Source organism: Epinephelus lanceolatus, chromosome 8, assembly GCF_041903045.1.
Source record: "Epinephelus lanceolatus isolate andai-2023 chromosome 8, ASM4190304v1, whole genome shotgun sequence".
In the NCBI taxonomy this organism is placed as follows: Eukaryota; Metazoa; Chordata; class Actinopteri; order Perciformes; family Serranidae; genus Epinephelus; species Epinephelus lanceolatus.
The window spans coordinates 18,692,109-18,719,566 of NC_135741.1; the positions used below are offsets into that span (position 1 = coordinate 18,692,109).

Here is a 27,458-nt window from a genome sequence, read left to right on the forward strand (position 1 = left end):
ATGCTCTGCCAGCCCTTTACTGCAGCCGTCTGCACTTCCTGTTTGTGTTTTGGGTGTTTTGCCCTCAGTTTTGGCTTCAGCAAGAGAAACGCATGCTCAATTGGATTCAGGCCGGATGATATGACTTGACCATTGCAGAACATTCCACTTCTTTGCCTTAAAAATGTCTTTGGTTGCTTTTGCAATATGCTTCAGGTCAATGTCCATCTGCACTGTGAAGCATCATCCAATGAGTTTTGAAGCATTTAATTGAATCTGAGCAGATAATGGTGCCCCAAACACTTCAGCTTTCATCCTGCTGCTCTTGTAAGCAAGACAAGACTTCACTAGAATAAATACAGAGGGTTTATCACAAGATGCAAACCATTGGTTAGCCTTAAAAATGGAAGGCCAGATTAGAGTTTGCCAAAAACCATCTAAAAAGCCTGTACAGTTGTGGAACAGCATACTATGGACAGATAAAACAAATATCAACTACCAGAATGATGGGAAGACAAGAGAAGGAAGAAAGGAAGGAACTGCTCATGATCCAAAGCACACCACCTCATCAGTGAAGCATGGTGGAGGTACTGTTATGTCATGGCCATGTATGGCTGCCAGTGGAACTGGTTCTCTTGTATTTATTGATGATGTGACTGCTGACAAGAGCAGCAGGATGAAAGCTGAAGTGTTTGGGGCACCATTATCTGCTCAGATTCAACCAAATGCTTCAAAACTCATTGGACGATGCTTCACAGTGCAGATGGACATTGACCTGAAGCATATTGCAAAAGCAACCAAAGACATTTTTAAGGCAAAGAAGTGGAATGTTCTGCAATGGCCAAGTCATATCATCTGACCTGAATCCAATTGAGCATGCGTTTCTCTTGCTGAAGCCAAAACTGAGGGCAAAACACCCAAAACACAAGCAGGAAGTGCAGACGGCTACAGTAAAGGGCTGGCAGAGCATCACCAGGGAAGAAACCCAGCATCTGATGATGCCTATGTGTCCAACACTTCAGGCAGTCATTGACTGTAAAGGATTTACAACCAAGTATTAAAACTGACTGTTTAATTGATGATTATGTTAGTTTGTCCAAATACTTATGAGCCCTTAAAGTCGGGGGACTGTGTGAAGAAATGGTTGTCATTCCTACACGGTTCATACTACATTTTTGAAAAAAGCCTTAAATGAAAGCTGAGAGTCTGCACTTTAAGCAGGTAGTCATTGTTTCATTTAAAACCCATTGTGGTGGTGTACAGAGCCAAAATGACGACAACTGTATCATTGTCCAAATAATTATGGACCTGACTGTATAAGTGCCTTTCAGTTACAGTTTTTCGGGGGAACATTATGACAGAAAACTCTATGGCTTTGTATTTTGCAGCAGCAACTGAACTACAAGGCTATCCCCAAACATACTTGACCCATAGTTTTGAAACACGCACTCTAGTTGGTCACAAAAAGAGGTTATGTTTATTTTGAATTGTGAAGGAAGAGAGACCAAAAAAGGCCTCAAAGTGTTTAAAGTGTTACAGTAAAGTGCTCAAGTCTTTAACAGTTTGTTAAGTCAGTCATCAAGCTGGCAGAGCATGGCCACACCACGCTTGATCCAGTGTTGAGGGCGCCTGCTTGTGGGCAACACCATGGAAATGACAAAATTGGTGGAGTGGCCTGTGGTGGAGAGGGTTCCCTTCCTCTCACTGGTCTTGTAGAGAGGGCAGACGTACAGCTCCTGAGTCTGATTGATGCTCTTCCTTTCAGCTGTGGGGGGGGGGAGGACACAAAGAGATGAAGCAGAGAATCAGGAAAATGACTTAAACTTAAAGGTTTGAAACAGACACCTGAAGACATAAATGGCATGCTTTTCATTTGTCAGGCATTTGGCAGTGTAGCCAGGATGGCAATGTACATACTGGGTTTTATCCAGATGATTGGCAGCACATCAAACAGGACTTTGGGTTGCTGCTCAGCCAGAACTCCACTAATAGGGAGACAAACAGTTTTATCAAGTCTCCTTGCACTTCACTGTTACAATGATTTATAAGGATCTTTTTAAAAATAATCCTAGAATTAACTACCTTTCTTTGTCCCATCGGGCTCCATCCAGAAACAATCCCTTGACGTAAACACCATCCTTAGGCGATGTGTCTGACTCATCAATGGGAAGAACCTGTAAGAGAAAATCATGAAAACAGAACTACAGATCAATTTACTCCTGGGACTATGAGAAAATCTTTGAAGTGGAGACAGAGGGATTACAAAGTGTTCATCTTTTGACCTGAAAATCAAAGCCTAGCATGTCAATGGGGACGTGGTATTTCCTGGCGTAGTTCTGCATAGCCCCAGTCAGGAAGGCCTGGGTGAAGAAGAAGCCAGACAGCCAGAACACGTTGGGTTTACTGGTGTCGTACCAATCCTACAAGCACACAAGGTAAAAGGGAAAGTTTAAGTGGAGTAACAAACTCAACATAAATAACCATAGTCCTGTCTGTCTCCTGTTCATCTAAATGTTCTTAATTAAAGGAAGAGTGTGTAGGATTTAGTGGCATCTAGTGGTGAGGATGGCAGATTGCAACCATTGTTTCGGTTTTTACAAGGGGCCAAATTATCCACAGAGGTCTCTTCCTCCCCAAAACAAATGGACCAGGTGATTAAATCGTGCAAAAACACTGAATGAAGCAGTTTCAGGTTACACATCAGTGTTCCTGTGACACTAATGGGCCACTAGCTCAGCACCTGCTAATGGGTGCTCATCCTTTTTCTCTGATAACTTACGATCCAGACGTTCAGGGGGTTCTAAGTTGGAGCTGAATATCCACAGAGGTTTCTTCTACTCCAAAACAAACAGATCCCATAATTTAAACTGGTAAAAACACTGGATAAAGAAGTTTACGTTAAATATGAATGTTTTTCCGACGCTGTTCGGCATTTTGCAGTTTGTCTGTTTTGGCAATCCCCATAGACGAGGACCTGCTCCCTATGTAGATATGAACGTCTCATTCTGAGGTAACGTAAACACAACGATTCCTTTTCAGGTGATTATACACTAAAGAAAACATGCTTATTATCTCATATTCCACTCTGCAATATATCGCCCTAAATCCTACACACTGGACCTTCGAGCAGTCTCACCTGCAAAAACTTGAGCCTTGAAAGAAAATCGGTAATGTAGCTGCCCAAAGGCTTGAGGCTGGGGTAAGAGCGCTTGGCCCATTTCTCCGGGACCTTTCCAACTATCAGACTGACTGCAACTGCCTCCAGCTCTGCATCCATCACCACCAAACCTTTAATGGCCTTCAACAGATTCTGCAGACTCACGCGGATCGTACTACACAGCCTGAGAGAGGGAAAGAAAACAGTAGGTCATACAGGTGATGATGCTGTATGTCTTCAAGTTCTGCCCTGAGCTGTTTGTCCATACGTGTTGTAGCGCTCCATCTCTTGCACAAGCACAGTGTTCATACTCTCCTCGTAGAGCACTGGGAACTTCAAGAGAGCTGCCTCGGTGTCAAAGTTGGCTGGAAACTGGGGGAAATAAAGTGGGCTAGTTAAAAATGTACGATGCAGTGCGTTCAGATTACAATCTAGGTGAAGGAAACGCCAACAGAAACAAAGGTTTGATTAGTTTATACCTTAGTAAGGATGTCATTCGCTATTTCGTACAGTGTGTTGTCACTCCCAGAGCTAGCCCCTCCCTTAGCTCCTCCACCCTGGGTGAGTAGCAGTGAATCAAACAGCAGCTTTGTCTGCTGGAGATCTTTAGAAATGTCGACATTTTCATGCATCCCAAACACCTCTGGATGCTGGCTGAAAGGAAGCCCCTAAAATACAACAGAGATATTGCTACTCAGTTGGAAGTCATTATATAGAAATAAAAAAATGTGTTATCTCAAGTGGCTTTACCTTAATAAATTCAAGGTAGTCTTCATAGATAGATTTAGGTGGGGCAAAGTATTCGCCGCTGGGTGAGAAAGGGTAGTTAGCTTTCTCAATGATGTCTTTGTTGTAGAAGTCGGCCAAGATGGTCATCAGGAGCCGCCTATCCCAGTCGTCTGTCACGCGGCCGCCATAGTTACACTCCCCGGTCAGGTAAGTTATGGCTTCAAAGGGCACCTCTTCATATTCATTCACAAACAGCTAAAGAGGAAAACTAATTAAATGCACTTTTAGATTCTTGTGATGCAGAAACATGGTCACTGAAATACTAAATGAATACCTGCAGCTGTCTGATGCTTATGCGTAGGTCAGACTCATTGAAACCATAGGGAATATTCCAGCCCAGTGGGCCAAACTTCTTCCTCTCCTGAACTAGAGCATGGAAGAAGCAAAGTCCATATAGGAGCTTCTCCCAAATCTAGTGGAGAAATTCAAAGTTCAAAGAACATCATTCATGATGATAAACTTTCATCTGTTAACAAAAGCTGATTTCTATCACATACAAATCTTAAATTTGCATCCCCCAACTCACCAGCTCCTTATTGGGACAGTTATTGAAGAAGTTTGTGTCGGAAACAGGATCTGATAAATAAGACTGTAGCAGGTTGAGTCGGAGTCCTGTCGGAGACTCGTTTGTCATTTTCACCCCATTCTGCAGGATGGTCACTGGAAACTGATATCAGAAAGGTTGTTTAGGACTATAATAAAAATAAAGCTCTGTCTTGCTGCTAATTCATACACATGTGCTAAATGAAATGCATCTAGCGTTACCTTGGATGAAGGGTAGCTTGTGAGCCAGAGGCGGAAGTCTGGGTGGCATGTTGCTGGACTGAAGTCCTCACAGGTTTTCTCTAGGGTGGACATCCAGGAAACTGCCAGGTGACAATTCTGCAGACACACCCACGTCCCATCCTTCATAGCTGTGGATATCATTTGGGCTGCGATGGGTCCCTGGCCCTGCCCCAGAGAGATGGACTGGAACTTTGCACCACCCATGTTCATGTCACTGGCAAACTTCAGTAAGCCTGTAGAGGGACATTGTTATTTGTAATGATTTTGGAACCTTGACAGTCAGTCACTGGTACTGTAGGGACTTACTAGCCATGGGATCAGCTCCTGCAGACAGCACGAACACAAGTGGGATGGTGGAGTTGGAGTCCAGGTAGCTCTTACTCAGGTCAAAGGGAGGTGGCTGGACAAAATTCTTTCCCAGTTTGCCCTTCACAAATTTAGTCACAGCTGGAACTATCTTATCAGGCCTGAGACAGCGAACAATGATCATCTTCTGCAGTTCATTCAGTTGTTCACACCATGGAGCAGGCAGAGGAGTGTTGCTGGGCTCTTTGCTGTCATAAATAGGTTTAAAGTCTTGTGGGTTTTCAATGAAAGCCTCTCTGTGGAATAAATAACATGTAGATTCACTTCATTAGTCAAAGGGAATTTATGACAAACAGGACAGTGAAGTTGTAAACATGTCATAAAACAAGCTTTTTTGGTTGAGTTAGTGCTGTTTGTTACTTTATTCCCTGTAAGCCCGGCAGTTCACTGGCTCTACAGATCTCATCCCAGCTCTTGTCCTGTAGCCAGATGGGGTCAGGGTTAGCGATGGTGTTCTGCAGGCCCACTCCTCCGGTCAGAAAGAACATGAAGTCAGAGTATTCAATCTCCCCTTTTGCTCTGAGTAGAATGAAAGAAGATGGCACAAATTCACATAGTGTATCATCATATGAACATGTGGTTAAAAGCTGAAATCAAATTCTAATAATATTCTGTAATTTATGTGACCAATATCCCTGCAGTAGCTTTAACACTTACAGGAGGAGATTGCAGCAGAGGAGGAAGGAAAAGAGGAGTTTGTCCTTCTCAAACAGAGAGCGACAGACGTTACAGTACAGGTTATAGGTGAAGTGACTGATCAGGTATTGAAGCCTCCTCTCCAGGATCTTGGACTTGTTACTGATGAACAAAAGACAAAACATAAGAAGCTTCAGATGAACACGGACTAAAAGTTATGTAACCCTATGCTAAAAGTTCATGTTAGCTAAATCTCTGCAGACTGAGTAAAGTGCTCAGTCTCTTGCCACTAGTTGCTTTCACTTAAGACAAATATGCTTAGAGTACAATGAAACAGATTCATAATGTTTACAATTGCTACTTGTGATGACATAGTACAAAAATGCCTATGCATCATTGTGTGTACAGGGCACGTCTGCAGCTCCACAAAAAAAAGTTTAATTTGATCCCTCCCACTTGCAGCAGGGTGCAAACCACAGGGGAGCCAGGCAGAGCTTGGCCTCTTAATAAGACATGAGCTCCCCCGATGACATGATTTGGAAAGTTTTGGGGGGGGTCTCTAAAATATTGACAATATGCTATTTTTGCCATGTATTTCTATTTTTGTCTGATTCTCAGCACTGAGTGACACAGCAATAAGAATAGAGGGGAAATGACAGAGCGTACAGGTCCAGGTAAAAAGAATACACTTTATGTCCTCACTCACCTGTCTTGTATAGAGTTAATGTAGAGGTTAACAAACCAGCTAAGAGAGTACTGGTACATCGGGTCTATGTTTGTGAGGTCAGCGATACTGAAGAACAGGATTGAAGAGTGCTTGGCGATTGCTCTGTAACCCTCTCTAGACTCTGCTATCTTGATCTCCGTTTTCTCTGCAATCTGGGGAGTAGGTAAACAGTGGGAAGTTAGATTACTAATGATTAGACTCTTGTTTACAGTCTGGATCTCATTTTCTCTCGACAACATTTAAGACTTATTTGTGCATTGCCCACACCTGCTGTTTTTTGCTGATCTCACTGGACATGATCTTTGCGGAGTCTAGAATCTGAATGGCACTCTCATCCTCCAGGATATTTCCCTCAGAGGACTGCAGCGTCTCCAGGATTTTGTCCTCAATTTCCTTAAGCTGCCTCTTATTGGCAGCTGACTGCAGGATTAGTGCATTTCTCTCCTCTTCCAGTTCTGGCCTGCACAGCAGATGAAGCAGAAAGTATGCTCTGAAGAAGTGATGCAAAGTATTTAAGCGGTATAGCTGAAGGCACCAATCTCTAAATACCTTAATCTTAAGACATACATTTTTATTCTCTTAATCAATTTTATCTCAATTTTTTAATTTGTTATCATTTCCTTTAATTACTGTTTACTTGTATTGTATAATTTTCATTGTATTGTCCAGCACCTCATGGTGCAATTTTGCATGAAAGGCGCTACATAAAAAAAGCTTTATTTGATTTCATATACCATGTGACCATTTTATGATCATTACCTCTCCTTGGCAACCACAATCCCCAGCAGCTGGTCCTCCAAGCCCTCTGGGGTGATCATGAAATTAAGTAGAGACACCTTGGTGGCCAGTTCTGGGAGGTAGTGTGGGTTCCTCAGCTTAGTAGTGATGTAGAAACGGAAATCGCTGGAGTACTCAATCACACTCTCCCCCAGCCTGATGCAATCCACACCGCCTTGGTGAAACAAAAAATGAGTGAAGTTAGAATTTTCACAGTTTTAAATTCAAATATCACCCTCAGAGCCATCTCATGTTCACAGCACCTTGTTTGAAAGTTTGTTTGAGCAGCAGTGGTTCCAGAGAGGGGTCAAGCTCCTCCCCGACATTTTCCAGCAGCAAGGGTGTTCCAAATTGAATACAGTTCTCCAAAGTTCGCATGTAGTCCCCGTCTGTTAATTTGATCACACTCAGGTTGTTTTCTTTCTCTGAATTCTTTACCCACTTGTTGGCCTGACCCTGAGGGTCAATCATCAAGGGCCTACGAGAACACAAACACGAGGGATGAGATTAAACATGGGTTAAATTGTACACGTTTTCTTAATATTTCCTTTAAGGTTTAACTTAACTTTAAAACAATTTTTCAGCAATATGGACTCACCATCTACGTGAATTGCTGACAATGACACCATTATCAATAGAGAAAGAGTCACTGGGAAGGCCTGCGATGTTCCAGGCCCTGATCTTGATGGGATCTCCAAGAGTCTTACTGAGAGAGAAGTCATCTGCTGATGGAATGTTCTTGGACTAGAGATATCAAGGTAGGTGAAAAGAAAGATATCAAGCAGTTAAATATTTCAAAGAAACTGACAAAAAAAGTATGAGTACAGAACCAGAGGACTGTTACTTGGCAGAGCTTGGTCCACGACTTGGTGCATTCCTGCCTGAAGCCAGCAGTGAAGGCCCCCAGGTAGGCGATGACACCAGCGGAGATGAGAACATCCCCAGTCAGGTTGTCGTACGTGTTCTGCAGGTCATCTGCTGCCTTTGACCATCTAAAGAAAGAAATTAATTCAGTCAGTGGCATACTGTAATTACCCTATTTGTAGAAAATAATAAAAAACAGAATCCTGACCTGGTCTTCTCTCCACCCAGACCACCAATGAGTTTCTCGGCCCTCTCCAACTTTCTAGCACACAAATCCACCTGAAACTCCAGCTGGGCCTTCTCTTGTGTCTTCTCTTCAAAGGTTTTCTGAAGGGCAGCCAAACGGTCCTCGACCTCCTTTAGCTCAGCTCTTTTCTGGTCGAGTAGGGCCATGGTAGTGGCAAGGGACTCCTGCGCCTCTGCGAGATTGGCCTTCTTAGGAGCCACGACCTACAACCAAAGAGTGGTTGAGCTCAAAGAATAAGTGAAGTATGCATGCATGCATGTATATTAAGACTCACGCAAAGCTAGAAACATTACTGCACCTTTGCCACCCTGTCATACACCTCCATTGCTTTGATCCACTTGCACAGGCCCTCTGCTGCAGAGGAGGCTTTGGCCACTATACTTGGGTCAAAGTCAGGATTAGTCATGTACTCACTACGGATTTTTTGCATCACAGAGACCTGAAAAGAAATAGAGGAGTTAGTCAGAGCAAAATACAACTGTAAGTGTTTAGAAAAAAAAAATAAATAAAGTGGAAACAGACAACACCCAAACAAAGAATGTGTCTATTTCCACTTTAAGAATGTAGCTTTACACTCACAGGAATATTGTCCTTGTCATATTCTTTAAGATCTCGTAAAAAGTTCATATCACCCAGCAGCTTCTTGCTTGGACCCCAGTAGTCTAAAACCTGGACAACAAAGAAAACATGTTACTCAAATTAGTTGTAATGATAAAATGCTTTTGGCAAACAATTATGATATCTTTATAAGACATTTTTTCTTCAGTCTAACCTTTTTTCCAGTTCCAGCTGGGTCAGCTATCTTATCTGGTTTGATCTCCTTCATCACACACACAGCAGACATCACCAGCTTCACCCCCGAGGGAGGATTTTTCATCGACTTCACAATTGTGACATCAGAGGGCTGAAACGAAACAGGCAGCTCAACTTACTCAACTGTCTAAACTGTGCTGGATTGAGTGGCTAAACTTGGTGCAGTGAAGCAGTGCAGTTGAAGTCTGCTCACCTTCAAAGTGTCCAAGGCTGACAGAGCGGCCTCCAGGGCAGGGATGGCCTCAGCCAAGTCACTCTCACACTCGTTCTTCAGAGCCTGAGCCTCATTGGCTTTTATAGTTGCTGCCTCCTCGTCGACACGCACAACTTTACTTTTGGCTTCCACCTCTACAGATTCCACTTCAATCACCTGAGAGTCACCACATTAAACAATTACATTCAGTAAATTCATATACACTGGTACTCTAGGTTGATGTTGAGTCTGAATTAAGATATTCACCTTCATCATTTTGTTGTTGTCTATCTTTGCCTGTTCCAGTTTGGGCTGCAGGTCTACAAGTTCCTTCTTCATTTCACCAACCTGCAGAGAAACATCAAATGAGTTAAACAACTGTATTTACAATGTTTTGTAATTAAAAAGAAGTAGACAAAAAAAAACAATCAAATTCCTGCAAAAAATGAGCTGCATGTACCTGAGATTCAGCAAAGGCTAGTTTGTCCAGACCGTTGGTATACCTGAGTTTTGCTTTCATGACAGTGTCTCTTTTCTGAGTGAGCAGCAGACGGAAAGCTTCAATCAGCTCGAGGTAGGACGTGGGGGTCACATAATTATGGCGACCCAGCTCAGACAGGAATCTGCGATGAAAACAACAGCGGGATCAAGGACTCTGCTCTACCATTAAATATACAAGTAATAAATAACCAAGTGTCTTACCTCTGTGAGAGCTGTTTGGCAGATGTATGGAATGTTTTGCAGATGGGTACGACCTCCTGCCTTTCATTTTCACTCATCTCCAGTGACTCCAGGAAGGAGTTGGCTACTCGTTCAAGAGCTTCCTCTGGCCATGGCTGTCAGAGCAGAGATGAAAGGACAGTGAGGATAGCAACTAAGGCGAGAGCATGCAAAGACAGACTGCTGACACTGCTGATAATAGTATCGATAAACTAATCTATGTCTCTTTTTTCTATGTCATCTCTGGTCCAGGAAGCACACATGACTACAGTACAGTAACTGTCTGATTGACTGACACACTGTCACTATCATCTATCATATGGTACATTTTGCGCAAGACAAAATACAAAGTACAAGCAATCACGCCCTTCCTAATGCCTATACAGTACCTGGAACCAGTCAATGGTACAGCAGTTGATAAGAGATGGAAATTGGCGCAGGCGATTTCGAAAGGCGTCTCCGATAGGACTGAAGGCCACAACAATGTGCAGGTTCTCTCTACAGCGTGCCACGAAGAAAGCGAACAGAGTCAAAGGACTCAACTCCAGATTCTTATTACCAGCCTGAGCAATGGGTCGTACTGTCTGGATAAACAGAGATGAAGTGAGAGTAATATGAAACATAAATGAGTATGTCTTTTATACAAGGTATACATTGCATTATAAATGTATACATACAGTTTGTGACAGCCTACCTCCATGATCCCTTGCTTCTCGTCTATTGCAAACAGATTGGGCACCTCCCCAGTGTTCAGAATGCTATCCACGTCTTCTAGAAAAGCCTCATCTTTGATCTGAGCATCAGTGAGCAGGAACACAGTCTTCTGACCTTTCAATCCAGCATTTTTTAGCAGCATCTAAAACAAAATTAAAGCAGGGAGACAGGGTATTGTTGAAATCTTCCACAATTGTTTGAAAATGCAAAAGAATTGCAAGCACAGTTAAAAATGGAAAAAAATACATGTGATGCATTAGAATTAAAGGACACAAAAGTCTGCCCTAAACCACGACGCTGACCTTGAGGTCATCTCTCCACTCAGTTATCCCATAACTCTTAGAGATCTCAGGCTGGAACATGGTCATGTGAGCCATGGATGTGGCCAGACGAGTTATAGACTGACGTCCGCTGCCTCCCACTCCCACGAGTAGAGCATTACCTCGTGGCTGCTTCAACACACGGCTGATACGGGACAGGTGCTCCAGGACATAGCTACATAGTGGCAACATTTTTTTTTCTCAGTTAATCAAGTTTCCATGCGAAGACAGTTATAAATTTCACAAAACTGGTTGAGTCATTTGGTTGTTGTTCATTCTAAAGCTCTTATTTTTGATTTTGTTTTTATTAATGAGATAACTAACAGCTTAGGACCAATATTTTTGTGGAGCATGTTGTTGAACTGACAATCAATATCAAAGCTTTTTACCGGAAGATGACGAGGTTCATGCGATTCTTGTGCATTTGGTTGTATTCCTGAAGACACGACTCCACCACTTGAGAAAAGCTTTCCATCGAGGGCACCTCAGCGTACAAGCGCTCATCATCCTCCAGGTCAGGGTTCATGTAGTCACCAAACAGAAGGTTCCGCATGTCTTCCTCAACCAACTGAGAAAGGAAGAAAATGTATGATATAAATTAAAATTTTAAAAAAATTCCTACTTGTCTCTGAAGTGAAAATTCTGTATCAGTAGAGCAGAAATACAGTCAATGTATCCAAAAAAAGATATCAAGATCTTGGGCAGTGAGGAGTGAAAACAGGCCAAAGCAGCTTATCTTCTTTCCTGCATTTCATAACATCCTGTAAAACATGACAATAGTGAAGCACATGACACTACAGGAAATAAAACTGAATCTCATCCTACTCTGCTGCCTTGTTTAAGGTGATCAAACACTTGTTCAAAGGACTCTTTGAAGTGATCTTTGAGGATGCTGCTCATCAGCTGGTAGAGCCACGCTTGATCTTTGTCATCCACCAGACGGTCATAGTAGACGCGGAAGACCTCATGGACAAACAAGCGTATCATAGTGCGTTTATTCTCCAGAGAGTCCTTCTTCAGCAGCAGGCAGCCTTGGATAACACGTGAGAAGTCCCGCAGGTTAAAGGTATAGTGAGACTTTGCTGGAGTTGGAAGCAGGTTCTCCATGGCTTTCTTATACACCTTTGAAAATTAAACACATACAACGTATTAAAGCATTGATAAAGACTAGATATGACTGATAAGAGCCTTTTACACATGCACAAATAACATCCACCTCATATTTCTGTGTTTTGGGGGGACTCACTTCCATTGTAGCTGTCACTATTTGGTTGCCAACGGTAAAATATTCAGGAGGGAATTCATTATTTTTGAGATAGAAGGCCACCATGCTGGAGAAGATGCGAACCATGGTGTCATCACTGAAGGCATTGATGCTAAAAATGTTGAAGTGCCGCAGGAAGCGGGATGTCACAGCATTTCTTCCACCACCAGGGGGGCCCATGGCTGAGATGAGCTGGAGGTCGACAAGGGAGATCCTGGAGGTATCCTTCAGGTCATACCTGCCAGAGCATAACAGATAAGGTCTGTCTGTTTACTGAACCATGCTTAAAGTCCCCCTCCACTCAGAAATGTGTTTTTCTTATGTTTATGTTCCCTTAAATGTCTGACCTTGACTATATTGATTTGTGTATGTGCAAAGCTAGAGTGGTGTTTTCACATTTTTTAACTGAAGGGGGCGACGTCTGTGCATTTGCCTAATATTTGAGATTGGGCTGAAACATGAAAATGGCATCCAACAGTGGATGGTTCATACCAGTGTCCATGGTCTATATACTGTCGAAGAAGCTCCACAGGAGGCTGCGCTCCAAACTGCTCAAGAGCAGGCATGTTCATGTCATCCACAAAGATGATACACTTCTTTCCCATGGGGGGCCCGTACACTCCCCTCCTTCTCTTATCCAACCTGGACATGATGATATTCTGGAAGATAACAAATACAGAATCTCAAGTTAATTTAAAATTAAAGATTTACCCTTTGTTTGTTTTGATAAGGGGTGCCCAATTTTTTCTTTGGCAGGTCAAAACTAAAACTTAAAGGGGAACACCACCTGAATTAAGAATTCCAACACGTTGCCATGGCCCAGGAAAGTTAAATCAATATTTGTGAACATGAGCGAGTAGCCAGGAACTAGAGAAGAAAGCCTCAAACTTGTAATGTCATCAGGTATTACATCAGGAGCTGCTCTATAGACTATCTACACTGTATATGGAATACATATTGGAATAATGTGAATTTTTAAAATGGGAGTAGTTCCCCTTTAATGGTAGGCCATAGGCCAAAGGCTAGCACCTATTGTACCATACTGTATTGTGTTTTTAATTTGCAAAATGGTACAAGGATCCTAAGTTACCTTAATTGAGAAGCCTTCTATCTGTGTTCCACTGTCTCTGCATCTCCATTTTTCTTCTTACCTCACTCAAACTGACTTCCTGCGCTAAGTGTCACACTGCCCACGAGGCTAAGTTTATGAGAAGGGATCCTACATCTTTAAAGAGCATTTTACCTCACAAAAAAAGTAAAACAGCATAAACAGAGAGTTATGTTTTTGCTAGAAACATCTCACAGTCAAATTCAAATCTTTTGGCAGACCAACTTTGGCCCCTGGGCCTCTGGGCCTCACTTATGACAACCCCGATTTAGATTATTACATCTAATAACATTCTCCTAGCAATCCAGACATTTCTGCAAGGACATTTTTGCATCCCAGCTTCCTAAATGCTGACCTGAGTTTGGTTGGCGCTGGTTCGAGCTGAAAAGTTGATAAAGAAGGGTAGATAGCGGTCTTTGTCCAGATTGTTCATCAACTTCTCCTTCACATAAACTGACTTCCCAGTGCCAGTAGGACCAACAAACAGGAGAGGCCTGACCAGAGAGACAGAAAAAGGGTTTTGAAAAAAAAAATACATTTGATCAGATAAAATGTAAATAAATTCAGTTTAAAATAAAATGAGAACTACTTTAAAGAAATCAGTATATGGCACAGGTAGGAGTCAAACAATAATTTAAGGAAATAATGACAATACTAACACTCCGTAGCTTATGCAGAGGTCCATGAGGTAGGTGTAGCGAACTGTGTCTATGGTAGGAACAATGATCTCCTGCACTTTGGTGTTTTTGTCCCCCAGGCTGACATTCATGATGGCATCATTCCAGTGAACCCAGCGGCCTTTTCTTTCAAACTGTCAAAGATATAAAAGTATGATTTACTGATTCAAACAAAAGTGAAACACCTGTGAGTGATATAACTACACAATACCTGATAGAAATAGTCATACACCAGGCCTTTCTCATCCATTGGACACTCCCATTTGCCCACAGTGGCAGGGATAGGATGCTCTTCTGTCTCTCCTGACACAGCCGCCCTAAAGAACTCACTAAACTTCTCTCTGCTGTCTGCGTCACAGCTGCCACCCACAGACCACACCAGGGAGAAGGCAAAAGCTGCCTGCGATCATAAAGGAAGACAAGCGGGAGTGTTATTCAAAAATGTGATTTCACTGATATGGAAACATTTTGAATAAATAATATTTATGATTCCGAAATGGGTTATTCTGCATAATGATTACTTATACTATTGGTACTTTAAGCACATTTTGATGCTAATACTTCTGTACTTTTACTGAACTAAGATTTTAATTTTCAACACTGATTCCAAATAACAAATAATTCAGTCCTTTTACCATGATCCAGGTGCGAATATTTTTATCCTCAGGACTCGTTTTCACAGGTTCAGTGAGCAGCATCTCAAACAGTCGACACAAGGACACCACAGTGTTACTGTTGTTCGTGGAAACAACTTCCTGCAAACAAAAACCATAATCAAGGATGACAAACTTACATTTGTAAATGTTCTACAGATATTTGTGTCTTGGTTACTTACTCTGCAATGTTTTCGCAGCATCCTGAGGGCAGGCGGCAGCAGCCATTGGAAGAGCTCCAGCAGCAGGGAGCGGTTGTCCGGGGTCTGTAGAGCATCGGGAAGATTGTTCGTCCAGGAGATCACTAAGGGCTCCCAGCCCAACTGAGACGGCTCCATGTAGATCATACCACATCTACTGACTGTGGCAGGCTGCAGCGGAAGAAGATAACCAAATGAATAATCAATCAATCAAGCTAGATACATTGTTTATTCCCACTGGATAGTCAAAAGTGTTCAGCATCTGAGGCAATTGTTAAATTTTAAGAAAGGATAGTGAGATAAATAATCTATTAAACTCCAAACATGTAACTCACCGAGGCCTGAGACAGATCCATTGCTTCAAAAATCAGACTCATCTGATTCGACATCTGGATGATCTCACCACTCATCAGGCACAACTGTGGAAGAAGAGAGAAGCAAAAAAGATCTTACTCAAGTATATGAAAAACAAAAAATTATAAATATCAAATGTTTTTGCTGTGTGTTATGAACCTTTTTGTTGTCATCCAGCACAGTGTTCATGCTCTCAATCCACAGTGTGTCTATGGGACCATCAAACACCACCCATTTACGGTCTGGTGTGTCAGCAGAGGCAAACTCACGAAATGTGTTGGCCACAATTCCATCCGTCCACTTAGAATGAGGAAAAGGAAAAAGTATACATTTATACTGTAAATACACAGATCTTTTATTTATCTGGGATGCAGAATAAATACAAGAGGATGTAAGGCACAGGTCTACCTCATGGGAAACTAGGTCAAACTGTCCAAAGAGCTGTCCCATGGTGATGGACTTTGGGTTCAACGTTCTGAAGATGATCCTCTCTGCCTCAGCACACCCTCTCTCATTCATGAGAGTCAGCGTGTCAGCGAGAACATGCAGCACTTTGGTCTTCCCAGCAAAAGGTTCACCCACCAGCATGAAACTTATACAAAAAATAATATCTTCACAACATATCATGTTTCAAATATTCCTTTCAAGCCCTGTCCCTGTCATGTGATAAATGTATACATGCTATCATAATAACAGGTTATCATAATATGATACAGTGAAATTGAAATACCACATACCCATGCCTGACTATCATCATCTCATATGTCTGGATCATCTTTTGTAAGAAGACCTGCGTTGGCTGTACATTGTGATTTTTACAGCACTCTCCAGCAGCCTCCAAAAACAGCTGTCAAAGACATGGAAAAACACTGATTATAATTTACATAACACTATTAATAAACACACAGATATTGTTACATTCAGGACAAACAAATAAATAATGCCATCAACATATCTAACCTTATAGTCAGCCTCAGGCAGGGCGATACCCGGGAACAAGTCGCTGGTGATTCCATTGAACAGCGGAATATCATGGGAGAGAAACTTGGGCTCATTAACATCCTTTATAGACCTCAGGAGCTGGACGTCACAACATGTGGAAAAAGTGAAAGGGTCAAAAACTGACAAACTAGGGGAGTACATAATTGGGGCAAAATCACATTTAGAAAATGCACTGAAACAGTGCAAATACCAGTATGTCTTCATTCTCATCAGGGTACTTGAGCTTGAGGTTTCCTGCAGCCACAAGAACAGCTTTTACGGCCCTCATGCCGTAATCGTAATGGAACTGGGAGGACAGCTGCTCTGAACAGAGCCTGTAGGTCATCACAATCTTTACTGACAACGGTTTGGCATTGAGGAAACCGTATGAGTACAGAGAGATCTCTGCTATAAGTGCATAGTTGGGGACCATCATGGCCACGGTTCGGAACAACACCTGCACAGAGAAGTGGAAAAAGGTTTAGTTTAAGTGTTACTGCCAATGTTAGACACTCACACACTTCTTTCTATTATGTTTGATTATACTGAAGGGGAGAGCTGGGATATATGAAGAAAATCAAATTTCATGATATTTTTTAACAAATACCTTGATCAATATTATGACTATATTATAAGGCTGACTATCTTGCTTTAATAAAACATTTATACAATGAGATTTTTAAGAAATAATCATCAGTAATGTGGACATAATGACTAAGTGGGTAAAGGCAAATAATAGAACAGCTAGAGCAGTCTTGTAAGTTTTGAAAATGACATCACTTTGCTGTAATGCAGCCGTTAAAAATACAAAAAGACAACATTTACGATATTACAATATACCAAAATCTAAGACATGCTCTACTGAAGGGGTATAAAAGCACCATCAATGTATCACAGTGATGTTGACAAGCTAACTGGAGTGATTTAACGATTTGGGATCAAATAAAGTAGAGTATATTAGCAATTTTGTAGACGTAGTCACAGACAATATTTTTGTACCTGTGCCAACCCACAATTCATAATTCATAAGTCATTAATTAAAGACCTTGAGGTTGTCTGGGAGTTCTGAGCGTCCTGCATAGCCAGGGTTCATTGTAATGGACACAAAGCAGTTGGGATTGAGTTTGAGCATGGTCCCTTCGAAGTCAAAGTGCTCCAACTTCAGCTCAATGGCCCTCTGGATGCAGAGCACCTGCTGGGCCACTACGGACAGCACCTCCAGCTCAATACGGTTGAACTCATCAAAGCATGCCCACGCACCAGATGAAGCCAGACCTTTAAAAAACTGAGAAAATGCACAAAAGAATTGGTTAAAAAATGTTTTTGCATTATAGTTTTGGCATTGGAGTCAAGAATATTCCTGCTGGTGTTACTTTGCCCATAGCGAGGTAATCCAGTCCGTCAGAACAGTTGAAGACGACACACTGCACAGCTAGAGCTTTGGCTAAATCTTTGGTGGTTTCAGTCTTTCCTGTTCCAGCTGGACCCTCGGGCGCACCACCCAAATTCAGGTAGAATGCTCCAATCTAAAACAGAAGGAGAGCTTTGGAATTAAATGTGAGAATACATGATCACTCAGCATTATTCCAATTAAAAAGCATAATGTTTAAGCAGGCTATTTGTAAGATATTTTACCAGTGTTCTGTAGCATCTGTCAGTCAGCGGAGTGATGACCAGACGTGGCGAGTTCCCCAGGTACTCATAGGCGTACTTAACATCACAGTTGATGATGTGAACACGAACATTGTCATTGCTCCAATAGTAACGGAGCTGGGCCAGCCACTGGAAGTCTGTTTCATTTGATACACCTGTTTAAAACGGACATGTACTTTTATTTTTCAAGCATATTTTCTTGATGCTATTTCCAAATTATGGTTCACATTGTCTTTGGTGCCATTAGTGACCTTTCTCGATAAGCTCCAAGACCACGTCCCTGGCATGGACATCAATAGTGACCAGTGCTCCCAGAGTGGTTCGTGTTTGTTTGGGAAGTTTCCCTCTCACCAGCTCCACAATGTCATTCAGCTGATTCTGGAGTTGCTGATGATAGTTCTTTAAACCCTGCAGAGAGCAAAAACCCTATTACTATTTTTTTTTTCTCAAGGTGACACTGTGATGGTGTCATGCTCATCAAAAGAAAAATTCAGGTATGTTGGTCAGCAGTAACACACATCACTGCTTTGTACCGCTACACTATAAAAATTCCATCCAAAAAACACTAAACATATTCATTAAAAGAACAGTTCACCCCTTAATCAAAAATACATGTTTCCCCCTTAGCTTTAGTGCTGTTCATTAATGTAGATTGTTTTGGTGTGAAGATAATAGCTAAAAATATCCTGAATTCATGACCTACCTTCTTAAGATAATCCACATACCTTGCTGTGAGCAGTCTTATGTAGGAACTACTTTCTGTCTAGTGAAGTGCACCTGCCAAGCATATCACTGCACAGAAGCTACATCTACTCATGGATGAGAGGCCCCTGCTTTTGACAACGCGAAAAGTAAACATTAATTATATCCTCCTCTGCAAAGCTAACTCAGTGGTGCTAGGTGAGTGTAAAGTAGATGCATGTTTCCTTTTGCGCGGTGATACGGTTGCCAGGTGTAGTTTGGTGGAAGGAAAATAGTTCCTACATAAAAATGCATACATAGTTTTTCAAGAGTATATTGTGGCACTTTGAGCACCACAAGCCGAGTGCAAACCAGTTCCATTATATTCGAGAAAAGGCAGACAACTCTACGGACAGTATCTCCAGTGGTCGGCAACTCACATCAAAGGTGGGAGGGAAAATATGTATTCTTTATTTTGGGGTTAACTGTACCTTTTAGCTGCAATTAGTAGTATTTATAAAGCCAACGAAAAAGTAACATTTTCAGAGAAAGAAGATATAAAAACCTACATCAGCTCCTGCTCCGATGGCTTCATGAACCTCCAAGGTCCAGAAAATCTGGGAGGTGCAGAGCACCACCTGCCCGGGCCACTCCTTTACCCACTGGCTCCGTGGAGTCTCAGCATAGGCCTATCAGTACAACCACACTCACTGACTCAGGTTATTGTTCACAGATAAGGGGAACCTCAGATGTAGATGTATCCATACACAACATGATGGTATTAGAGTTAACAAATCACAGCACTGTTTACTATCTAAAGTATGGGAACAGTGATCTCACCACTCTGGACCGGGCTATTACATCCCTGACACTGCAAAGCATCACATCCTCCACCTGCACCAGCCACTTCTCCACAGCTCCTTTGGCTTCAGTCGTGGAGATGAGCTGGATCAGTGGGACACGCTCCCCTTCACTACTATACATGGCCTGGGCAAGAACAATAACTTTAACAATTAAATAAAAGTTCATCAACCATGGTGTCATGTAACAATAACAATGTGTGACTGCCTTGCCTGAATATCCAGATTGGGTAGAAAGTCCAGTTTGGAAATACCCTCAAAGCACTTCTTCAGATGGGGCTGCACTAGCAGTGGATCTTTGGTTTCAGACAGAATCTCCAGCATTTCATCATTGGACAAGAAGAAGAACCTGGCAGTGGAATTGACAGTCAGTACCAAAAAATGTGATAATAACAAAGCATTGGACACAAGAAACACTGCAAAATCTTTTGTTTACCGTGGAAAGAAGAGACGCTTTTTCTCCAAATAGGCATTCAGTCCTTTCATGATGCTGTCCAGGAGGGTGTTAGAATTTTGCAGTTTCTCTAGCAAACCAGGCAGCGAGGTTGCTGGCAGAATCTACAGTTATAAATCATCAGGTAACACAAAATGTTCATCTTTAAAATTTTCTTTTTTCAAGAATAATGTGTCCACCATAAACTTTTTTTGCTGACTACCTTAGGGTCCTTAACGCAGTGCCTCATGACCTCTTTCCAGTTTTTGTCAACAGTTTGGAAAAGTCGTCCCTCTTCAGGAATCTGCTGCATTATGTCTTGAGAAGAGAAGATGGGCTCCAGGTAAAGCCACTGGGCCTGCACCTTCAGCCACTCATCTATGGTTTCCTGGATATGAAGCAGACGCTCCTCCCATTGCTGAGGTAACAGAACAAACAGTTAAATCTCTGCAGGACTGGGTAAGGGCAAAGTTAAAATTACTCCCATGTGGTAGAACTCCTATGCATCCTATGCAAATTGTAAATTTGTTTATGATCATTAGACGAATAAACTCTCTAAAACTTTAACCTAACCTTGATCTCATTTTCAAAAGGTTTGACGAACGGTGAGCCCCTCATAGTCTGAGTCTTCACAATCTGGTCATCTAGCATTGTCTGAATCTCATCCAAGGAGGTCAGGATGGACACTCCAGTCTCCCTGTAAGGTTGATGGTGGAAGGAAATGCCATCCCAAATATGCATCATGGTTTGCATAGCCTTCTCCAGAGAAAACTCCTATCGAGACACATAGTTGGGGTTTATAACATTTAGCACATTGATTTAGTATTAAGGTTTTTATCAAACTCTGAAGAAGCAACACAAATTTCAAGAGTTCTCACTTTACTAGCTGCGGTGCTGATGGACTCAAACTCTTCCAGGTAAGAAGCCAGGTTTTGTTTGAGAACTTTGCGTAATGTGGTACCAGAATCAGGAGTGAGATCATACCCCACTATCTCTGACATCTGGTCCCAGTGGCGACCTCTGATGCCTGGATTACACAAGATGGATACCACGGGGATATGGTCCTGGTGATACAAACACATTCCACATAATGGTTTAGCATCCACTAACAAGACTTCACCTACTATAAGACTTGATTAATGCGCTCCTGTGAAATGTTATATACAATACCTTGAACTCTTTAATTTGTTCCATAACAGTGGAGCACAAAAGTATTGTGGGGCTTTCCAGTGTCGTTGGTTCATCCTCACCGGGTCGTTGCCTCATCCTCAAAGCAATCTTCTCCATCTCTTGCCCAGCCTTGTTCTGCTTCTGTTGGAAAACCTTGAGCATCTTGAAGATCTCCCTAAAGAACTCATCCACCTTTACCTCCATACTCTCACCATCCAGGTCCTGGAATGAACCATCCATCCATCTATTCACAAAGAAGATTAAAGGTTATACGGGGAAATATATTTTCATTAAAACACAACAGCCCATCAAACTGAAACCAGACCTGTTCTCTGTGCGCTGCCACTTCAGCACAAATCCAAACAGCTTCTGATACGGGTCAATACTGTCTCTGATGACCTCAACTTCTGGGTAACAGGTTTGGTCCATTTCATAAAAGGCCTCTTCTTTGTTTATAAGGACGATCTCCTCCTCAGCCTCCTGGAGAAGTTTCTGAACTGTCCTGACATCTGTCATATACTGCCCGAAACATAATGACAAGACAACTATCTTACAACTGATTGTAAAACCACATTAAAATACAATTATTGATGGTTTTTATACCATTCTGATCACTACTTACATTACACTGACACTGACAAGGAATTGAAAGGCATATTTTAATGTTTATCAAGTTATTTCAGGATCAAGTTCATTTGGAGCTATAGTCTACACCACTTTCACATCCGTCTGTTTCATATGGAGCTGGAGCCAGCCGGCAGATAGCTTAATGTAGCATAAAGACTGTAATGTGGGAAACAGCAAAAAAATTCCCCTGCGGCTCAAGATGCACTTTCTCCATAGATCCCTATTATAAAAGAGGTGTTTGTAAACTACTGACAGGACACCTTGAACTGCAAAAAGGTCGGTTATGACTCTTTCTGTTAGGATATTTAGATTCACTGAGGTATATTTATTTGTAAAACTCTCCTCAAGGCAAGAAAGCGATTTAAAAATCTGTGACATCACAATGAAAAGTCTCTGGGCCTAGCAGGAACTTGCAGGTGGGGCCAGTGAGCAAAACACTACCGTACATTTTCAGTTTGGGGCAGACCATGGAAATAAACCCGCAAGGTAGACACTTTTTTGATGTGTGTGTCAGGAGAGCAATTCTCATTGGACTAAGTAGGCACCATCTTGGGGTCCAGTATCCAGATCTAATAATACATTCAGGGTCTGAAGCTAACAAAGTAAACCTAAACCTAACTAATTAACTATTACATACAAAAACTTAAGTGTAAAAACAACAATTTTAAGGTGGGTTAGGAGACTATTTGTTGCCCAGGGACAGTGACAACCTGAAAGTGCTGGTTGTACAGAGGCAGTCCAGCTGTTTCCCCTTATTCAAGTAATTATGCTAAGCTAAGCTAATCAGCTACTGGATGTAGCTTCATATTTTAGTGATAAACATGAGAGTGGTATTGATCGTCTTATCTTACTCTCAGCAAGAAGGTGAATACATGTATGTCTCAAAGCGTCAAACATATTTCTTTAAGGTTATCTGATAGTGCTAATGATACCGTACCTGTTGCATCATATCCAGCTCAGAGCAATGTGGGAACTCCTCTATCCTGCGCCCCAGCTTTTCCAGCTGTATCATTAATCGTTCTCTTTTAGCCAGCAGCTCCTGCTCCCCTTTCTGCCTGGCCTTCTGCATCACCTGGAAAATGACACAGCCTTTCTAGAATGAGGTCATCCTTAAAAAACAATGATGATATACTGTTGACTGCACTGATAGGAGAGCATTACCTCATCACTGAGCTCAAAGACTTGGAGTAATTTCTGCGGCCAGAGAAAGACAGTTGTATTAAGCTCCAGATCTTCTGGCTCAATGATGTGGACATCCAGGAGGTAGATGAGTCGACAGTAAACTTCCTATCAGAACACAATGTGGCAGTAAATTAGGTTAGAATACGTATAAGATAACTCAATATGCTTTGGTGTGAGATACAACAGCATCATCAGGTTATTTACCTTAATTCTTTCATTCAGTTCTTCAATACCCTTTGTCTTATTGAAACCAATGTGATCAGTGATCTGAGCCATGTCCTCTGTACTCTCTGGTACTTTCAGAACATTCTTGCTGATGGTTTCAAATTCAGAGCAGATCCTTCGAATAGACACAAAAGGCATTGTGAGAAACACTTTAGCATTTTAAACACAGATGGATAGTTTAGTAAAAGAGTGTTACAAAAAAGTGACTCACTGTAGATTTTGCTCTCGGTGGCTGGTGATCAGCTTCTTCAGAAGAATTTCAGCATAGTTTTTGGCTTTGTTGGCCAGCCCCTGTTTCAGCTCTTCACAGTCCAGATGGACCATCGAGAAGTGGGCTTTTGCTGGGAGGCTGATAATCTCCTTTGACAGAACACGAAACTCCTCCACTTGCTTTATACAGCAGTGAGATTACACACATTGACAGTCATCAGCAAAGAAACTGATGACAAGGCAAGAATAGGTCTTTAACATATGCAGCATGATTTAACTTTTATGATTTGTTACCTTAGTGTACTCATCAAAAGAGTGCTCCTCTTCTATGAACTTCCCCACCCGAGCCTGTGCAGTTCCATTGACAAGCCAGTCATAGTTGCTGACTGCAGAATGAAGCAGAAAAGTCAGCAACAAATGGAATTAAAATCAATGGGGCTGAAGATTGGAATTTATTGCATTATAAAACATCACCATAGTTCTGAAAATGTTTGTCAGGTTCCTCTAGATTCTTGCACACAGCAGTCTTCACGGTGACCTGAGCCCAAGTCAGGATGTGATCAGCCACCTTGGCATCCACAAATGAAGATGTGGCTTGTGTCAGCCATGACTGCACCGTCTGTACTTTCTATGGATCAATGTCATAGAAATCAGTACCAGCTCAAAATCTTTTTTTTTTATGAAAAAATGGGCCTTAAAGTGGTAATTTTCCTTTAAATGGCTAATAACCATAACCTTACCTGCAGAGTGTTTGTGATGGCATTAAGAATCTCAAAAACAGAAGCCTCCAGATCCTGTAAGGTGGGATAAATTTCCATCTTTTCATCATCAAATGTCAAGGCCATACGAAAGAGGGGTACACGGTCGTGATTGCTTGGATCAAACACACTGACAAACTCCTCTACACTTGTCTGGAGCAGGGATTTCAACTGGGAATTGACAAAAGAAAAATGTCAGTGAGTAACATACATACAAACAATGCTACAGTATCCATGTATTTTATAAAAAAAAAAACACACCAATAAGTGAAATAACCTTAATTCAAATAGTATTAAACTGTTCATTCTGAGTCTTTTCAAGCTCAAAATCAAGTCAGCCTTTTCTCACCTGATTGGAGATGAGGGTGGACGCACAGTCAAAGAAGGAATCCAGTTTCTCCTCTTTAACTCCCTTCAGTGTTTCTTTACTTGTTAATAAGTGGATGACTTTGGGAAACCAGGTATTCATGATATGATCCTCTGTCCTCTTACACTCCAAAGCCATTTTGTTCTGTAGGCTCTTACAGTCCACAGGTCCCGAAGCCCTGAAGCCAAAATTAAATCAAAAATCAATGTGAAATATCGCTGATAGGTGCTTATTTTAGCAGCCGTGTGTTGCATTTGTGGAGTCTTTACTTACCTGCATTTTGAAAGATCAACCAGGATCAGTGGAGAAAATGTCACGTAGCCAATATCCAAGACAGTTTGCATTACCGGATGTAGTATGTGCAAATTTGCTTTTATCATCTTGCGGGTTCGGATGAAGTGATCATGCCAGGGCTTGGAGAAATCAAGAATTCTGCAAAAGATCGCAACATACAGAAGGGCATTAAAGATAAACCAATCATTATTTAGTTAAAGTGAAGAAATCATTTGTGTACATTAGACACTCACTTTGGTTGGGCAGCTGTCTGTTCATCTGAGACTGATCCTTCTGTCTGTGGATTCTTCAGTACTGTGTCCACTAAATGGAGTGAATATGGCATCATAAGACTTGGCTTGTCTACATGTTCTCTGTGAACATACACGTACACAAAGACAAAAACAATTGGCAATACCTGTGTACTTCACAATCACATTGTGGAAGTTGTTGCTCACTTCCTCACAAAGCTCCTGTAGTAGCTTATCTGTGTCAGGGCCCTCTTTAAGTTTGGGAGAGACTCGGGCAACAATGGAGTCCAACCACTCTTGCTGGATTGGAGCGATTGGGCGGCTCTCTACACACTGCTTCAGGAACATGTAGTTCATCTACAATTGGGATGAAATTTAAAAAAAAGAAAAGAGGCAGGATATGCATTTGAATACAGTTTAGTCTCTACACATGTGAACTTTAATACTGAAAAGAAAACATACCCTCCGTTTCCGCTCCTCACTAAGCATCTGTAAAGGAAGTTTTGAAACATACCACATTATACTGTACAATATTTTTATATAGATATATAACAAAAATGTGTGCATCTAAATAACTGTCATACAGAAGGTGGGAACTGTGGCTCTGGTGACTGGCTGCGCACTGCTCCCCTCTCTTTGCTCTGTCGGTATTCCTCCATTGCTCTGGACACGCTGTAATAATTCAGTCAACAAACTGTCACACTGCAGGAAACTCAATGATCTAGGCCTACATGATTTCTGCCTAAGTTTAGAGACTGTTCTTTATTTGTCAGAGGAGGGGGATGGCTGGGGTGTGACTTTGAAAATGCATGACCCTCCCTTCTAAACTCAGATTTAGTTATGTTTTATTCCTGACTGAAGTGTTTGTCGCACATGATGTGTTCAAGGACTGTTGTGAATTTAAAAATCCAATTATAATTTCTGTTTTTACAGTTTCTGACAATGATGTAAATGTCTAAAGGTTGTAATTTAGCAGATTTTTGAAGAAATTATGCCTCCAAACTGCGAGTTTGAAGGGCATGTGTTCTTTAAAATAAATACAAAATAAAACCATATAAATATGTATGCCCCTCCCCTAAGCCAAATTTTAAAAAAAACCCAAGTCCCTCCCCAATAGAGCACCTGACCGAAATCGACCCGAGGGCGAGACAGTCATAACTGAGCCTGGCCCGACTCCAACAGACTTTCTGATTTTTAAGCCAGAGCCCGACCCGAGTCAATCCCGACGCAGTTTGTAACCTGACAGTTATCGTGGTTACAGCTTGTCTGTTTACCGTGATCACACATGGACAGTGTGTAAATGACCATCAAACAGCTGCTGTTACACACAGTCAAAGACAAATGTCAAATGCCTCCATACCGCCAATGATCCTGCAGGGTTTTTGGCAGTTTTAAACTTGTAGATAGCAAGTTTTGTCTAGCGTCCTCCATTTTCATTAGTTCAGTCTGAATATTTACCACCTCCTGCCTGAAATGTAACTATTGGCCTGAGTTGCATTCAGGGGTTGTCACATAAATAACAAATTCCAGCACTTGAATAAGCCATAGCACAACACAGCAGTATGTCAAGTGTGCTGAACCTGAACTGAACCCGAGCAAAATTTCTGATTTGTTATCCGAACCCAGCCTGACCTATCGGGTTCCCATGGGTCCCGTCGGGCTCAGGTCGGGTATCCATATGCTACTCCCCAATGCTTAAACAGTTATTTGACATGTCTCACCCTATTTACCCCACCCCCTTCCCTCTCATAAATAACGAACAGTCCCTTACTGAGATCATTCTTTACAGTTATAGCTTTCATTGAGGTGCTGACAAAACAACTGCAACGTCTGAGCTGAAACACAACATACAATATCATATGGAGTTGCTCCTGTTGCACTTTACTCCTTCTGTGCCTCAGCAGTCTCCTCTGAGCCTTTAACTTCCTCGCTATCTCCTCCTTCGCTGCAACGGCTTGTTCAACCTCACTCCGGCCCTGCGTGCCTTCAATCGGGGGCAGGACTGGAAACTGTGACATGCCCTTCACTGCTGGGGCTTTGAAAACTCCGGGGGAGGAAGCCATCTCTGGCAACAAGATGCTGAAAAGAATCACAAGGAAAAAAAACGTAACTTAACGGATATTGTAATTAACGCTATGCTAACTTAGTTAAGCTAACGTTAGCTAACTAGCTACGTTTGACCCTAAATAAGCAAAAGTTATGTCGCAGTAGTAACTTCAGAAAATAACAACAGTGTAGCTGTCACTTTACCTGGTCGTTCATTCAATATCTTCTCTCTTTGGTAAGTTTGATAACAGCTAAAGTTATTTAACACAATTTAGCCTCTAAATGAACTCCTGAGGCTAACGTTAACAGCGTGGTTACCATAGAAACAGTAAACATGGTAACCATGGGAGGGAGGCGGGGCTAGTCATGTAGCTGCTAACGTTTATGAACTAAACCA

The 27,458-nt window shown here is 41.8% G+C and overlaps 1 protein-coding gene across 1 annotated transcript; it reads right to left on the reverse strand.

Moving 5' to 3' along the window:
• Positions 1-1,433: 1,433 nt before the first annotated feature.
• Positions 1,434-27,369, reverse strand: dnah12 (dynein, axonemal, heavy chain 12). The gene is made up of 74 exons (XM_033629360.2): positions 27,266-27,369; positions 26,867-27,094; positions 25,600-25,687; positions 25,478-25,504; positions 25,183-25,372; positions 25,019-25,088; positions 24,765-24,923; positions 24,474-24,669; positions 24,107-24,295; positions 23,841-23,994; positions 23,661-23,752; positions 23,368-23,546; positions 23,136-23,271; positions 22,911-23,036; positions 22,687-22,821; positions 21,448-21,641; positions 21,123-21,366; positions 20,831-21,016; positions 20,526-20,726; positions 20,176-20,370; positions 19,956-20,077; positions 19,733-19,868; positions 19,500-19,646; positions 19,229-19,348; positions 18,230-18,386; positions 17,961-18,133; positions 17,699-17,851; positions 17,371-17,610; positions 16,537-16,782; positions 16,305-16,424; positions 16,082-16,191; positions 15,753-15,936; positions 15,504-15,644; positions 15,326-15,409; positions 14,973-15,161; positions 14,773-14,892; positions 14,349-14,537; positions 14,120-14,271; positions 13,816-13,954; positions 12,845-13,011; positions 12,335-12,590; positions 11,914-12,210; positions 11,478-11,656; positions 11,071-11,263; positions 10,749-10,910; positions 10,444-10,638; positions 10,037-10,170; positions 9,795-9,957; positions 9,602-9,682; positions 9,335-9,511; positions 9,101-9,232; positions 8,908-8,997; positions 8,627-8,767; positions 8,290-8,531; positions 8,062-8,209; positions 7,816-7,961; positions 7,481-7,695; positions 7,200-7,392; positions 6,708-6,900; positions 6,420-6,592; positions 5,735-5,875; positions 5,438-5,596; positions 5,018-5,313; positions 4,691-4,944; positions 4,452-4,592; positions 4,200-4,337; positions 3,887-4,120; positions 3,616-3,804; positions 3,405-3,508; positions 3,116-3,320; positions 2,262-2,399; positions 2,062-2,153; positions 1,897-1,964; positions 1,434-1,744 (listed from the first exon to the last, which is right to left on the reverse strand). Exons 2-74 carry the CDS (start codon positions 27,076-27,078, stop codon positions 1,551-1,553), a joined length of 11,925 nt encoding a protein of 3,974 aa, XP_033485251.2. The 5' UTR covers positions 27,079-27,094; positions 27,266-27,369; the 3' UTR covers positions 1,434-1,550.
• Between the last annotated feature and the right edge of the window lie 89 nt (positions 27,370-27,458).

Coding starts and splice junctions, on each gene's coding strand:
- dnah12 (XM_033629360.2), bottom strand. CDS start 27,078: ATGGCTTCCTCCCCCGGAGTTTTCAAAGCCCCAGCAGTGAAGGGCATG. Junction 21,017..21,122: donor AACAAATTAAAGAGTTCAAG/GTATTGTATATA, acceptor TTGTATCACCAG/GACCATATCCCCGTGGTATC. Junction 11,264..11,477: donor ATGAACCTCGTCATCTTCCG/GTAAAAAGCTTT, acceptor GCCACTATGTAG/CTATGTCCTGGAGCACCTGT.